We start from the raw sequence: 14815 nt of genomic DNA on the forward strand, positions 1-14815 counted from the left end.
ATTGTCTCAGCCTCCCAAGTACAGGGATTATAGGTATATGCCACTACAGCCAGTATATATATATTTATTTAAAGAAACCACTTCTGGGACTGTCATGTATCCCAAGCTGAGTTAGCAATGAGGAGCTATGGGGGCAATTGTGCTACTCTGGATTTTCTGCTGCAAATCTCCATCAGCATTCCTGATCTCAGCTGGAACCCTAGACTCATGAGGCCTCCATCCCTGCCATTCTTCTGTGCATATAAATGTAAGTTGGCATGTGTTCATGCACACACACACACACACACACACACACACACACACACCTGAATGGCCAAAGAGCAATAGCCCTGGTGACAATGATGTTAGTAGTATTTCCACATAATTCACAGTTTATCATTTCCAGCTTATAATATTCAGACGATGTTTGTTCTACACAAACTTTATATTTTTGAAAAAAATGTGAAAGCTAATAATAACCCTAGTTATGAGAACAAGTAGTGGTTTTCCAAATCCTAATTAAAAACATGACACTACCAATGTGACTGATATTGCTTGCATGCTTACGAGTGCCCAGCTCTGGGGAAGCTCTGTGCCGTTTGTTACAATTGGTTCATCACAAGTGTTCTGTGAGGCTGGCGTTATGACCTTCTGTCATTTTCATGGAAGGACCTGTACCTGAGGGAGCTCATCATGTCGCCAAGGTCCTGAAGCAAAAGTGTGTGTGTGTGTGTGTGTGTGTGTGTGTGTGTGTGTGTATGTGTGGGCAGATTTTTTTTTTGTTTGTGTGTGTGTGTGGTAATGGGGATTGAACCCAGGGGTATTCTATCTCTGAACTTTCTACTCCATTTTTTTTTTAATTGAACAGGAGCTTGCTAAATTGCCAAGGCTACCCTTGAACCTGTAATCCTACTATCTCAGCCTCTCAGGTACTGGGATTACAAGTGCACACTACTCTACCTGGCCATGTAGGCCCCCCTTTTTCTTTTGCGGGTCTGGGGATGGAACCCAGGGACATTCCATCTTCGAGCTACACCCCCTGCCCTATTTTTTATTCCTTATTTTGAAACAGGGTCTCACTGAGTTGCAAAGAGCCTCACTATGTAGCTGAAACTGTCTGTGAACCGTGATCCTCTGGTCTCAGCCTCCGAAATGCTGGGATTATAAGCATGTGCCCGACACCTGGTTTATGTAGGCCCCCTTTTTTGTGGTACTGGGGTTCCTGGAAGCCTTTCTACCTCTGGGCTACAATCCCAGACCTATTTTATACTTTTTATTTGGAAACAGGGTCTCTTATGCCAGCGCGCTGGCTTTGAACCTGCGTGATGCTCCTGTCTCCGCCTCCCAAATGCTGGGATTACAAGTGTGCGCCACCATGCCCGGCATGTAGGCCCCTTTGAACATGACCAGATGCAGCAGTTTCTCTCAAGTCCCTGCTGTACTGCTCACTGCAATGCCCCGGTACTGCACCTGGTACTGTTGGGAGAATACAACATCCATCCATTCCCTTCTAAAACACAGGAGTGTGGAGTCTGATGTGATCATGAACACTCTCCCTCTCCCAACAGGCTACCAGAGGAAAGGCTCAATTTGTCCTAGGCCACCACTGCCCTAAGCGACCAGGACTCAGACACTGCTGAGTTAGATTTATTACTCTTCAATAATTGACGGCATCAAGAGCAAATCTAAAAACCGACTAGGACTAACCCTCCAGACTTTCCCGGAAATAGAATTGTATTTGCGGAATCTGTTTCTGTAGTATCTCATTAATCTTTCCATGCTCTCAATATACACCATCCTGCCCTCAAGCTGGTGCACAGGCCCATGCGAGCCTCACATCCCTGGCGAGCTGTTTCCTGAGCTCCAGAAAGCCCTAGACATGTTTTCCTATTGCAAAGCATCACTAGGTTAGAATCGCTTCGCTCTGCTCCCCTCCACTTTGTCTTCTCTGTACTGGGAGCAGCTCTCCTGCCAAGGCCCCTTACCCCTTGAAGATGTATGCCTGCTCTAAGTTCCTGCCCAGCCCCTCCTTGGTCAGGAGCACCTCCCTGTCTGCAGGGGTGCTGAACCGAACACAGACACCAACAGAAGGGAGCCTCAATGGCTTGGCAGTCCTGCCCCCTGGCCTCACGTGTCCCTAGTAACAGCTTCCAAGCCAGCGCCATTTTAAGGGACATTGACACAGCAGCCAAGTTCACTGGTGCTGGTGCTGCCACAGTTGGGGTGGCTGGCTCTGGGGCTGGGGCTGAGACAAGTCTCATTGTTGGTTATGCCAAGAACCCTTCTCTGAAGCAACAGCTCTTCTCCTTTGCCATTCTGGGCTTCGCCCTCTCAGAGGCCATAGGGATCTTTTGCCTGGTGGTGCCGGGTGAAGTAGCCATCTCCACCCCCCATTCTTTCTCCCATGTCTTGTCTGTCTTCAATGTTCCTTTTCCCTAAAGCTTCCCAGGAAGCCTGGGGGGAAGTGGTTGGTTCAGAATTTGACAGCAGGAAGACAAATGAATACTGTATTAATGAGAAAAAATATAAAAAAACTTTGCTCTTCCTTGCAGAACTTGTTCATCGCTGGCAATTAGCACCATTTTGCTTTACAAAATGACACCATTTGGCATGTTCTATAGCCAAAACTATGCATGTGAAGATATCATTTACACTTCATGAGCCATCTGCTTTTGTGCAAAGATAGAGCAGACCGCAGGCAGAGGCTCCGCAGCCATTTCTTCCCTTCTCAGCAACAGGACGCTTAATTAAAGACAAAAGTGACAGCGTGCAGCACTTACCACTCCTCTCTTGGAGAAAGGCCATCTTGGTTTTTTGGATTCTGGTGGTTAAAATAAAAGAAAATAGAGTGTTACTTGGAGTAACTGGTGACAGATCATCGCGGTGTTTTACGAAATCTCCTTTTTGGAAATGAGCCAAACACGGTTCATCCCACTTCCATTCCCCTTCCCCTGGGAATATGCAGGATGAGTCTGTGCATTTTTGCAGAAGAGTGAACGATGGTGCATCCTGGGCTGACGTTCTGCTCTGCCCTGAGATGTCTCGTGCGTTGTCTTCAGTAGTATATTGTGTAGTGTATTGTGTAGTGTATTACGTAGAAGTTTTGGGGAGACATCTATGTAAACTGTAGTGAAGATATTGAGTAATTAAGACAGAGAATCATAGACCTTTGGGGCTGAATGGACTAGCCCTTCATTTTAATACCAGCTTATTATAAACCATCCCCAAATATGCAACCTTAAGAGCCTGGCCGAACTTGAGGTTTGGAACTTGTATCAACCCAGAGACCCTCAGGTGTCATTAAACCAAGACTCCTGAAATAGGGAATGTCAACACGGGGTCACTAGTTCTTGCGTGGGGATTGTTGTTGCTACTGGCCACCATCTGAATAGTCTTTAGTAGTTGTTTTGAGTTCATAAGGAAGTAAGTACTCATTCATTCATTCCTTTTTTTTTATATACTGGGGATCGAACCCAGGGGCATTCTACCTCTGAGCTATACCCCCATCGTTATTTATTTTTTTATTTTTGAAACAGGGTTTTTCTAAGTTGCTGAGGGTCTCACTAAGTTAATGAGGCTTGCCTTGAACCTATGATCTCCTGTCTCAGCCTCCCAAGCACTGGGATTGTAGGCATGTGCTGCCATGCCTGGCCTCATCCATTCTTTTGATGGCCACAAAGTAAAGAGATTACATTCTGGCCTTTTGATTTTTATGTTGTTAAAGCTATTTTTTAAAAAAAGCTGATAACAGTCTCTTAGGTTTATGCTGAAGCTCTGATCACTCAGTATAGAAAATGAATGTCTTATACATCTATCTCTTTTTCTGTCAGACTCACCAGGAGTATCTTCATAATGCTTTAATTAGATTCAGGTAATTACCTGAGCAGCATTCACCGCAAAGGATATGACTGAGGGGCCTTCTCCTCTCTCCCTTCTTTCCTTTCTTCCTTCCTTTGGATGGAACATAAGGGCATCCTACCTCCAAGCTGCACACTCAGTCCTTTTTATTTTTATTTTGAAACAGGGTCTTGCTAAGTTGCTGAGGCTAGTTTCAAACTTATAATCCTCCTGTCTCAGCCTCCCAAGTATTGAGATTATAGTGCTTCCTCACCTGGAAACTGAGGGACTTTTCAACCATAACCATAGATGGGACCCAATCAGCCCAACTGATTCTTCTGTCACTCATGATGGCCACATGATTGATCTTTATAAAGGGGTAGGTGGAGTAGATGATATCTTCCTTAGAACAAATCGGATCGATCACACTTAGCTGGCAAATGACGAGTGGCAAAACCATCACATCCAGTGTGACCTCAATAATCAATGTCCCTGATCGTTGGTAAATTCCCACCCTCTGTTTTTCTAGCTTTGCAGATAATTTTGGAGCCTAGGGGAGAGCTTCATAAGCACCCAGGAGAAGATGTAAGGGAGTTGTTATTGAACCCACAATCATTCATTCTCTGTCTTAAATAGAATTCTTCGTTGAGTCAGCATGTCAATGTTAATGACATCTGCAGTTGATTCACATGTCAGCAATTGAGAGGCACCACTGGAGGCCATGAGCTTGGAAGCTGAGATCACTAGGCTGCCTCCTGGAGAAGAGGGAATGGAGGCTGCAGCAGAGGATGTCGCTTCTCTTTTACCGTGTGATGTCTACTGTGAACCTTGGCCCACAACTTAGTAAGACAGCTGGTTTAGTAAGGAAGCATGGCAACGCAGTCACGTCCTGCTCCTCAGTATGGAGGTTCAGCTGCCATCAGAATCACCTGCAAGGCTTGTTTTTTTTTTTTTAAAAAAAAGATTCCTAGCAATGTGCAGGGGTGCATTTCTGGAATCCCAGTACTTGGGAGGCTAAAATGGAGGATCACAGGTTCAAGCCAGTCCCAGTAACCTAACCAGACTCTCAGCAACTTAACGAGATCCTGTTTCCAAATAAAAAGAGGTGGGGCTGTAGAGATTGCTAGACATTACCTGCTGTCAGAGATTGATTCAGAAGGTATGGGATGAAGACCTAGGATCTGCATTCCTGACAATCGCTAGAGTGATGGGGAAGCTGCTAGTCTTGAGACCAGCCTTCGGGAGATGCTGCTCTAGTTGTAATGGGTTGAGGGCACCAGTGTGAGGCTGCAGACCAGGAGTGGGTGGGGACAGGCCTTCCATCAGTTATTGGTAAGCCAGCTATCAGGCATGGAGGGCACTCAGATCCAAAGTGGTCTCCACCACTAGTGCACCTGTCATAGGTCTTGGACTTGGGATATGTTATTTGCCAAGAGGACTTTTATTTCCTTTTATTTTGTGGTATTGGGGATGGGACCCAGGAGCATTCTACCTCTGAGCTACACCCCCAGCCCTATTTTTTATTTTTTATTTTGAAACGGGGTCTCACTAAGTTGCAGAAGGCTTCACTAAGTAGCTGAAGCTGTCCTCGAACCATGATCCTTCTGTTTCAGCCTCCCAAATGCTGGGATTATAAGCATGCACCACCACACCCAGCTCAACAAGAGGGCATTTTGAGGGCAGACCCCCCACACACCTCATCCATCTCCAGAGCACCAAGGCTGGTCGTTATGACTTGTGCCTGGTCTACTGGTGAGACAGGTACTAAGAGGTCAGTTGTGCACATTCTACCAGTTATTCAGGATTTGCAAAATTCCCTTTGTTTATGGCAGTATCTGGCCCAGAGCAGGCAGGTGATGAATGTAGGCTGGACTAGACCTGGATTCAGCAGCAGAAGTGGGTGGCACAGGTAATCAGCAGCTCCGTCAGACACCAGGAGATCCCCAGGGAACACTTCCAGTCCAGGGAGGTTGAGCACCACTGAACTCCGCCTGTGCTCATAGAACCTGTGCTCGAGAGATGAGAGATGAGAGCTTAGAGCTGGGATGCAGGCAGGTTCCTCGTGCATATCCCCCTGGTCACACGCCCTGATGCCTGTTCTCTTAGGAAGGACTCAGAGGCCACTCCAGGCTCCAGGCACGTCCAGAATGCCACACACTGGTCACAAATCAACTTGGCACCTCTTTCATCCTTACTGACCATTTACCAGTTTGACTCATCCAAAGCAGTGGAAATGTCAACGTAAACACATCCTATCTCTTGTGAAGGGGAAGGACATGAGGAGGAAGTGCTCACACCCAGAAGTCTTTGCAAATGAAACTCGCTGCCTTAGAAGTGAGCAGGATGCCTGTGGGTGGCCCCTGGCCCTCCTATGGGTCCAGCACTGGTTGTTTGAAGTCAGTACTGTTATTCTTTTTAGAGAAAAGTGAGAAATATTGTCAGAAAAACTTAGCAAGTAGGAAGATCTACCTTCTATTTTCTTCTACCCTGTTTCATGAAATTTCTTGCCCATGGGATGTTCACAAAATAAATAGTTGATGTATCAGACATGGTGGGGAGTAGTCCCAAAGCCCCTGGGCATTTGCACAGTGCTATCTAAGAGGCACAGGGGGTGTTGAGTCCATTACACTGGGAACCTGCCTGGTACATGAGTCATGGGGATTCTTGTAGCTGCTCTTCAGAAACCATTCAGATATTCCTTTGGTCTATTCTAAGGGATGGGAGATAACAATTCCTCCTATTTGTGACAAATGTGATCTTAAAATTCTCTTTTTACCTACAAATAGTCTAGCCAGTAGGCTACTTCAGATGGAGAGAAACTGTCTTGATTTTGCAGTCAGGACATAACTGTGGGATTACCTGTGTAGTCAAGAGCTCGAGATTTGTCCTGTTCGTTAATTATTGTGATTTGTCCATTGCCACATTGCACCCTGCCTGCTGAGTGGCCATGCCTGGAGCTCCATAGTCTGCTTGGGCCAGTCCTTTCTCTGCTCCTCCCACTTTCCTTGCTGCCTGCTGCTCATGTCCAATCAGGCTTTGTAGCCAAGTCCCACGGTCCTGACCTTGCATGTGAAGGGATGGCCTTCCTGCCCGAGTGTTCACGGGTTGCCCCCCTGCATTCTTGGATCTCAGGCCTTCCTTCTTGACCATCTGTCTGATGTTAGGGTCCTAGTCATGCCCTGTCATGCTCCCTGGATACTCACCAGGATTGGAGAAGAACTCATTTTAAGATTATAAATAACTTTGATGTAGGTTTTTCCTACTTTGGGAGTTTTAAGAATTTTTCAAATGCTCAGCCTTTGGCTAAAAAGTTTTTTTTTTCCCAGATTATTTTATGTACAGCTAGAACAAAGTACTTAGGGAATTCTAATTAGTAAATAACTTATAAGTTTCTACAAAGTATACAAAGAGCCTCAGACTCTGTAGATGGACAGTGTAGGCATAAAAGAAAATTAGTCTCAGCTATAAAAGGCTGCTTGCTCCCAAAAGTCTGCCCTCATTCTCAATGGCAATCCCTGTGAGGCTGTGGGCTCAGCATGCGGCCTGCAGTGTGTACAGTGGCATGATCACACCTTGTTCCTATTCTTCAGCTGTATCATCTAGATTCCAACCCATACAATCACTAATCATGAGTTAGCCCAAGTTTAAATATGACTTCATGTCCCTCAGCCTTAAGGCACTTCAGTGGTTCTTCATCTTGTCCCAGGTAAACATGTTTCAAGCCACACATCCAAGTCTTCCACAATCTGGCCCCATTGACCTTCCTTTTATTATTATTATTATTAATTATTTTGATGATGATGATGATGATGATTTGGTGTTGGGTATTGAACCCAGGGGCATTCTACCTCCAAGCTACACCCCCAGCACTTACTTCTTCATTTAATTTTTTGAAACAAGGTCTCACTAAGTTGCAGAGCCTGGCCTGAGACTTATGATCCTCCTGTCTCCAACTCCCACATAAGGAGATTACAGGTATGCACCATCATGCTCCGCTCTGATATTCTTCACTTTGCATTTTATTCTCTGGAAATAGGCATGGATTGTAACCCCACTCCGTGTCCCCAACTGTGCTTCACACCTTGGTTTTTTGGCCAGGAATAGTTTGCCTGGCCCTCCCAACCCTAATTCCTACTCATCCCAGGAGACGCAGGACCACAAGGCATCTATGCTAATTAGCTTAAAAAGGAAATATATAGATAATATTGGACTCAGCTTTCTTCAATTATCTGTATCCCCTGAGATTTTAGTATCTGTTTTACCTGGCTCTTCTCTGCTTCTCTCAATGCACGGTTCCTGATGAACACAAATGAATGAAATGATACTCTGAGGTCCTCCCTCATGGGAGTGGCTCACTTTATAAGATCCTTTTGCAGATTTATGTCTCGTTTCCTCTATTATCCTAGGCTCCTAGTTCCTGGTCTAAACCCTCTGTTTTTTTTTAAGGGCTCAACGATTATGGTTAAGTGAATGGAACAATGATCAAATCCGCACCAGCGAGAGCAATCCCTGAGTTTGCCAGCGCCAGCTCCCTCAGAGCACGTCTCCAGTGATAGCTGGCTGTGTACCGTGCTGTGAACATGCTCTGCTCTTCTTCCTGCCTCCGCACCTTGGCTCGGGTGCCTTGTCTGCCTGCCCATCTTCTCTCTGTCTGCCCCGCAAACTCTGATTCACTCTCAATTCCAGCCTAGGTGTCCTCCCTCCAAAAATGCTCATCCATTCAGGGAGGGTCAACACTCTTTCTCCTCCCTCACCTCTCTCTCCCTTTTCTCTTTATAAGGGCTTCATCCAAGGCTTATACAGAATCTAATCACTTAGCATAGAATCTGACATGTTCAAATAAGCTTGTTGCATCAATACATAAGCCGATCGGTCGAATAAAATATTGGCGGTACTCAAATGAATTTGGCTTTACATTCTGCGTCATAAATGAATAACTATATGCACATACAAGAGCAGGATGCAATCTGAGTTCCCTCTCATCTGCCGTTTGCCCCATTGTAGGTGGTTAAATGACTCCTATCCACTTCTCCCTAGCGTGGGTGCCCTCTAACGTAAGGTGTGTATCTGAGACAACCAGGTTTGGAGTTGGATTTGGACTTACGGGGCAGAAAAAAGACTCAGGGCTTGAGCCATGACCTTGAATGCTTTGTCTTTATGATCTAAACCCAGTGATGCTCATCCTGGGATGATGGGAATGTTCCTGGAATGACACAACAGAATCTTTGGAGATGCATTTTTGGGTGGACATCAAAAGAGGGCATAGGCTAATATAAGTATCAAGAACCACAGTTGCTATTATACAGAGACCTAGGAAAGCAATTAGAATATCTGTACCAATCATATGAAGAAACATAGATTGGGGCCAACAATGTGGCCTTATGTGACTCTTGCCTGGCAGTGAATAGGATTTCTGGACACTCTGAAAATGACTCTGGTCTATGTCACATGGAGTAGCTCAAATTATTAGATTAATTCTATTAATTCAATCTCTATTGGATATTATTAATAGACATTGGATTAATAGCATTGAGATCGCCATGACTCTAAATTCTGATGTGTGTGTGTGTGTTTGTTGTTGTTGTTGCTGCTGCTGCTGCTGGCTCCAAACTGGTGTCTTAATTTTCCTGTTTTAAATGTTAGAACTGCATCTTTTAAAAAGTGGCATGTATTCTGTGGAGATCAGTACGGAGACTCCTCAGAAAATTGGGAATGGATCTCTTATATAATCGAGATATACCAGTCCTGGGCATCTTTACAAAGAGACTGAACTCAGAATATTATGGTGATATATACATACCCACGATTATAGCAGCACAGTCCACAACAGCCACATCATGAAACCGACCTCGGTGTCCATCCGCAGATGAATGAATTACAAAGTATGTATGTGATATACACACAGTGGAATTCTACTTAGCAATAAAGAACAAAATTGTATCATTTACAGGAAAATGGATGGACCTGGAGATCAGTATGTTAAGTGGGATTAGCCCGCCACAGAAAGTGAAGAATCAGATGTTTTCTCTCATATAAAGAAGCTAGAGAGTAATGAATGGGGATACTAGAGGGGCTTCAGATAATGGGGGAGAAACGGCACTGGAGTGATGGAGGGCTCTGGAGGAGGGTAGTGTGTGTGTGTGTGTGTGTGTGTGTGTGTGTGTGCGCGCGCGCATTAACGAAGGAAACATCTCCACTGATGTTATGTACATATGTGAAATTATTAATGCCAATCTCAATATCATGATGGGGAAGGAGGGGCACTAGGGGGAGGCTTACCAAGTGCTGTGTGCATGTATGTCTCCGTCACTATAAACTGATGTGAGACTACAATGCACCAATAAAAGTACATTTTAACAAGTGGCATGCATACATAGCTGGGCATGTTGGCACGTGATTTTAGTCCTAGTACTTGGGAGGCTGAGACAGGAGCATGATAGGTTTGAGGCCGGCTTCAGCAATTTAGCAAGACCCTCAGCAACTTAGTGAGACCCTGCTTCAAAAAAATAGGGCTGGGGTGTATTTCAGAAATAGAATGTTCTTGGGTATAATTCCTGCTAATACACCACACACACACACACACACACACACACACACACACGCACGCACACACACACACGTGTGCTCGTGTACTCAATGAAGGAGTATTGTGCCCACTTCTGGTTTGATTATCCACTGAAAATAATCATTGTAATGAATTTGGAATTTATACCCACCTCCCCCAAGCTAAATGGTGTCTGCTTGGGTAGCAGGATCCTGGGTGAAGAGGGCAGGAAGCAGTACTTTTAGATACATGATTTTGCTGAGTGTGGTGGTGCATGCTTGTAATCCCTGCGCTTGGGGGGCTGAGACGGGAGGATCGTGCAGGTTCGAATCCATCCTCAGCTACTTAGGCTCTCAGCAACTTAGTGAGACCTTGTTTCCAAATAAAGTATTAAAAAGGTCTGGAAGTATAGCCCGGAGGTAGAAAAGCCTCTGGGTTCCACCCCCAGTACCCCCCCCCAACACACATACATTAGATAACAGATTTCCCCATAAGTTAGGAAATAAACTAAGAATAAATGCAAAGTATTTAGGGTGTGGCCAGCATCCCACATTCACCCTAGAAATACAGTCTACCTGCATTTCCCTTCATTTGTTTGCAGAAACAACTAAACACTTTTGAGAAATGCATTTATTGTATTTTTGCTATTGTTTGTCTATTCCGATTCTTTGCTTCAGGACAAATTTCTGGACCCAGGGAACTGTATAACCCAGTGCCAAATCCAGGATTGGCAGCCTGTTAGGGGTTGACAACCCTGTATTGGCCTGAACCCACTCCCGCTCAGAAACCCCAATGCAGCACTTACACTAACCCCGAGCGCCGATGCCCCAAGCTGGTCAGATCCGAAGGGACTAGTCCCATGGTCTTGTGTCCTTTCTCGTACCAGGATACCTCCTTGCTCTGTCCTCTGCTGCAGATCGGGAGGTCCATGGTGTGGGCTGGGACAGCAACAATTCAGAGAATCCAGAGAATTTACCCCCACAGCTGGCAGGCCGGGAACCATGAGTCAGCCCTCAACAAGGAGGCTGCGCATGCACTTTGGTGCCAGAGAAGTTTCTGGCTGCTGGAAATGTATTTCTCAGTGGACCCAAAATGCATACATTTTGCATGCAGGAGCTCAGTCTTGGTGAATATGATTGGAACTTAAAATCAGTGGACATCTGCTGAGCACTGATTCTTCCTAGACATGTTGGTAACCACTCTACAGACATTATCATTTTGACTTTCATGGGCATCCTGGGAAATCGAAGTTCCTATTTATGTTTTATGCTAGAGAAAACTGAGGCTTAGAAAGAGGGATAAAGAGCTCACCCAAGGAGCAGGAGCACATCGTTTTAGAAAATAACACAGCCAGAATCCAAAATTCAAATATGCAGGTGTGACTCCAAAAAGATTTGAAAATAGGAAGAAAAAAAGATATTGCCAATCCTTGTAAAGCATGACTTAAGAAAAAAAGGACATAATGATGGTAAACACTTTAGTAAAAGAGGGGGTGTAATGGGTTGAATGGTAACCCCTAAAAGATCTGTTCATATTATAACCTCTAGAACCTATGACCTTAGTTTTTATTTTTTATTTTATTTTATTTGCAGTACTGGGGATGGAGCCAAGGGGCATTCTACCTTTGAGCTACATCCCCTGCCCTATTTTTATTTCTTTATTTTGAAACAGGGTCTCGGTGAATTGCAAAGGGCCTAAGTAGCTGAGGCTGTCTGCAAACTGCGATCCTCGTGTCTCAGCCTCCCAAATACTGGGATTACAGGTGTGTGCCACCACGTCTGGCTGTGATCTTATTTATTATTTTTTTAAGTGTCTTAGCTGATGGAATTCAATTCCACATCTTGAGATGAGATTGCTCTGGATTGCCTGGGGTAGGCTTCAAATCTAATGACACATATCTTTATAAGGGTCAACCAAAGAAGAGACTCAGAGAAGAGAAGAGACACGGTATGTGAAGACAGGTAGCCAGAGATTAAGGTGGAGGGTGCAGCCACAAGCTCAGACATGCTGGAGGAAGGAGCAACAAAGTATAACGGGGCCTGCTTCCAACCCCCGCAGCTAACTGCTGGCCTGTTTCAAAGCTGACTTTTCCTCTCCTTTGTCCTCCCCGTTCCTTCAGACCCTGTGATCAAATAATAACATGTTCTTGTCTGTTTACTGATGGAAGGGGACCTGGCACCTGTGGGTGTGCAAAAGAGCGGACTCTAGGAAGACTCAAACATATACTATGCCCTTTCTGACAAACACCGCAGTCTGGCCTTGGCTTGCAGACCGGAGTAAGAACTGACTTGAGGAAGACTTTTAAGTGGGAATTACTCCCTTCTAATAAGACACCAGCTGACCCCGAAGCACTAACTCTTACAAGAGACATGGCTTCTTTGTTTGGAGAGAATTCAAGGCTTGTTCCTGAATGCTTAAGTTCACTGGCTTCTCTGATTTTATTTTATTTTATTTATTTATTTTTGCGGGCCTGGGGATGGAACCCAGAGGTATTTGACCTCCGAGCTACACCTCCTGCCCTATTTTTTATTCTTTATTTTGAAACAGGGTCTCACTGAGTTGCAGAGGGGCTCACTAAGTAGCTGAGGCTGTCCGCGAACCGGGATCCTCTGGTCTCAGCCTCCCAAATGCTGGGATTACAAGCATGCGCCACCACGCCTGGCTCTGATTTTATTTTAAAATAAAATTAATGAATTTATTTTTCCTTCTTATCAAAGGCTTGTCCCAATTATTTGATTTGACACACTGAGGCAAGTAGTACTGAGATTTGGTAACAGAATTGTCCCTCCCTAGGGGGAGGTTCTGCCCATATAATTTTGGATATCTGGCTCTCACAAAGAGGGTATATTTCTATTGTTTTAAGTCCCTTCTTTGTTTTTTTTTTTCTTTTTTTTTAATTTTATTTTATTGGTGCACTGTATTCATACATCATAGTGGGATACAAACTTTTGTAGACATACATGCACACATCGCCCAGTCAGCCCCCACCCAATCCCCACCCCATTCTCTCCCCATCCCTCCCTCCCATGCTTGGCTTAGTGGTTGACATCTAGTAATATAGCAATTTATCCAAAATTAAAAATGATAATCTCACATAACAGTTTCATTTGTCTGATACCAAGCTTTTGATGACTTAAAGATAACATTTCAATATTTCTTTTTGCTTTCTTTCTTACCAGAGAATATTTTTTTCTTTTTTTTAGGTGAAACTATCATATATTTATTTTTCAGAAAAAAATCTATCCTGATATGGAATATGGACTCTAGATACCCAAAACAATCTCGAAGCAAAAACAAAGCTAGAAGATGTATATTTTCTGATTTCAAACCATATAAAGCTACAATATAAACAGTGTAGTACTGTTCTAAAGGCAGATATATAGACCATTGGAGTTAAATACAAGCCTAGAGCTAACTTCTTCCCTATATTGTCAAGTTATTTTTGACAAGGTTTCCACGAAGATTTGGTGGTGGAAATAATAATCTTTTAACTAAATATTGTTGAAAAATAATAATTACATGGAAAAGAATAAAATTGGACCCTTACCTAATCCCACATACAAGTATTAACTCAAACTAGATAAAAGACCTAAATATAAATCTTAAGACTATAAACTTTTAGGAGAAAATCTGGGTCATAAAACCTCACAACATTGAAATTGGCAGTGATTTCTTGGATATGATTTCAATGGCACAGGCAACAGAAGAATATACAAACTCCCTAAAAAATAAAAGAAAATATTGTATATCCAAAGACAATGTAAACAGAGTTAAAAGTTACTAATAGAATTGGATAAAATATTTCCAAATGCTATATCTGAAGGTATATTAATATTCCAACTAGAAATCCTAAAAATTAACAACAATAAAGGCAAACAATACAATTTAGAGATAGGTAAAAGACTAACATAAATAATGAATCTCCACAGATAACCAATCTTAGTTGTCTGTTGGATGGAAACTCTTGTTTCTCTGGTTCTGGTGAGTGTTACCTCTTTCTTCTTTGTAGTTAATCTCTTTGAGTATTTTCTCTAGCGCTGGTTTTGAAGACATAAATTCCTTCATTTTCTGTTTGTCATGGAAGCTTCTTATTTCTCCATCTAATTTGATAGAAAGTTTTGCTGGATAGGAAATTTTTGGCTGGAAGTTGTTTTCTTTCAGAATTTGGAATATGTTACTCCAAGCCCTTCTGGCTCTCATGACTTGGTTTGGGAAGGCTGGAGTGATTCTAATTGGTTTGCCTCTGAATGTCACTTGGCCCTTTGTTTTTGTTGCCTTTAAGATTCTCTGCTTGGCTTCCACATTGGTCATTTTGACAATTATATGGCGTGGGGATCCTCTTCTCGGATCCTGTCTAAAGGGAGTTCTATAAGTTTCCTGGATCTGTGTATCAACCTCTTGCTCTATATTTGGAAAATTTTCTGCTATTACTTCCTTGAAGAGATTGTTGATCCC

The 14815-nt window shown here is 43.7% G+C and overlaps 1 protein-coding gene and 1 pseudogene across 2 annotated transcripts in view; one reads left to right on the forward strand and one right to left on the reverse strand.

The window, feature by feature from the left end:
* PLEKHG7 (pleckstrin homology and RhoGEF domain containing G7) overlaps nucleotides 1–14815 on the reverse strand; it is a gene marked incomplete at both ends in the record, with an annotated part of 72431 nt that overhangs the window by 45974 nt on the left and 11642 nt on the right. Inside the window, 2 exons of the mRNA XM_080705628.1 lie at nucleotides 2760–2800; nucleotides 5695–5822. Of these exons, the coding sequence (XP_080561754.1) occupies nucleotides 2760–2800; nucleotides 5695–5822 (169 nt within the window). The remainder of the gene's footprint in view (nucleotides 1–2759; nucleotides 2801–5694; nucleotides 5823–14815) is intronic.
* LOC308270293 (ATP synthase F(0) complex subunit C2, mitochondrial-like) lies at nucleotides 1974–2418 on the forward strand (annotated as a pseudogene). Its single transcript has one exon. The product of its transcript is annotated as an ATP synthase F(0) complex subunit C2, mitochondrial-like (transcript).

Source organism: Muscardinus avellanarius (genome assembly GCF_963383645.1).
Source record: "Muscardinus avellanarius genome assembly, chromosome: 11".
Classification (NCBI taxonomy): domain Eukaryota; kingdom Metazoa; phylum Chordata; class Mammalia; order Rodentia; family Gliridae; genus Muscardinus; species Muscardinus avellanarius.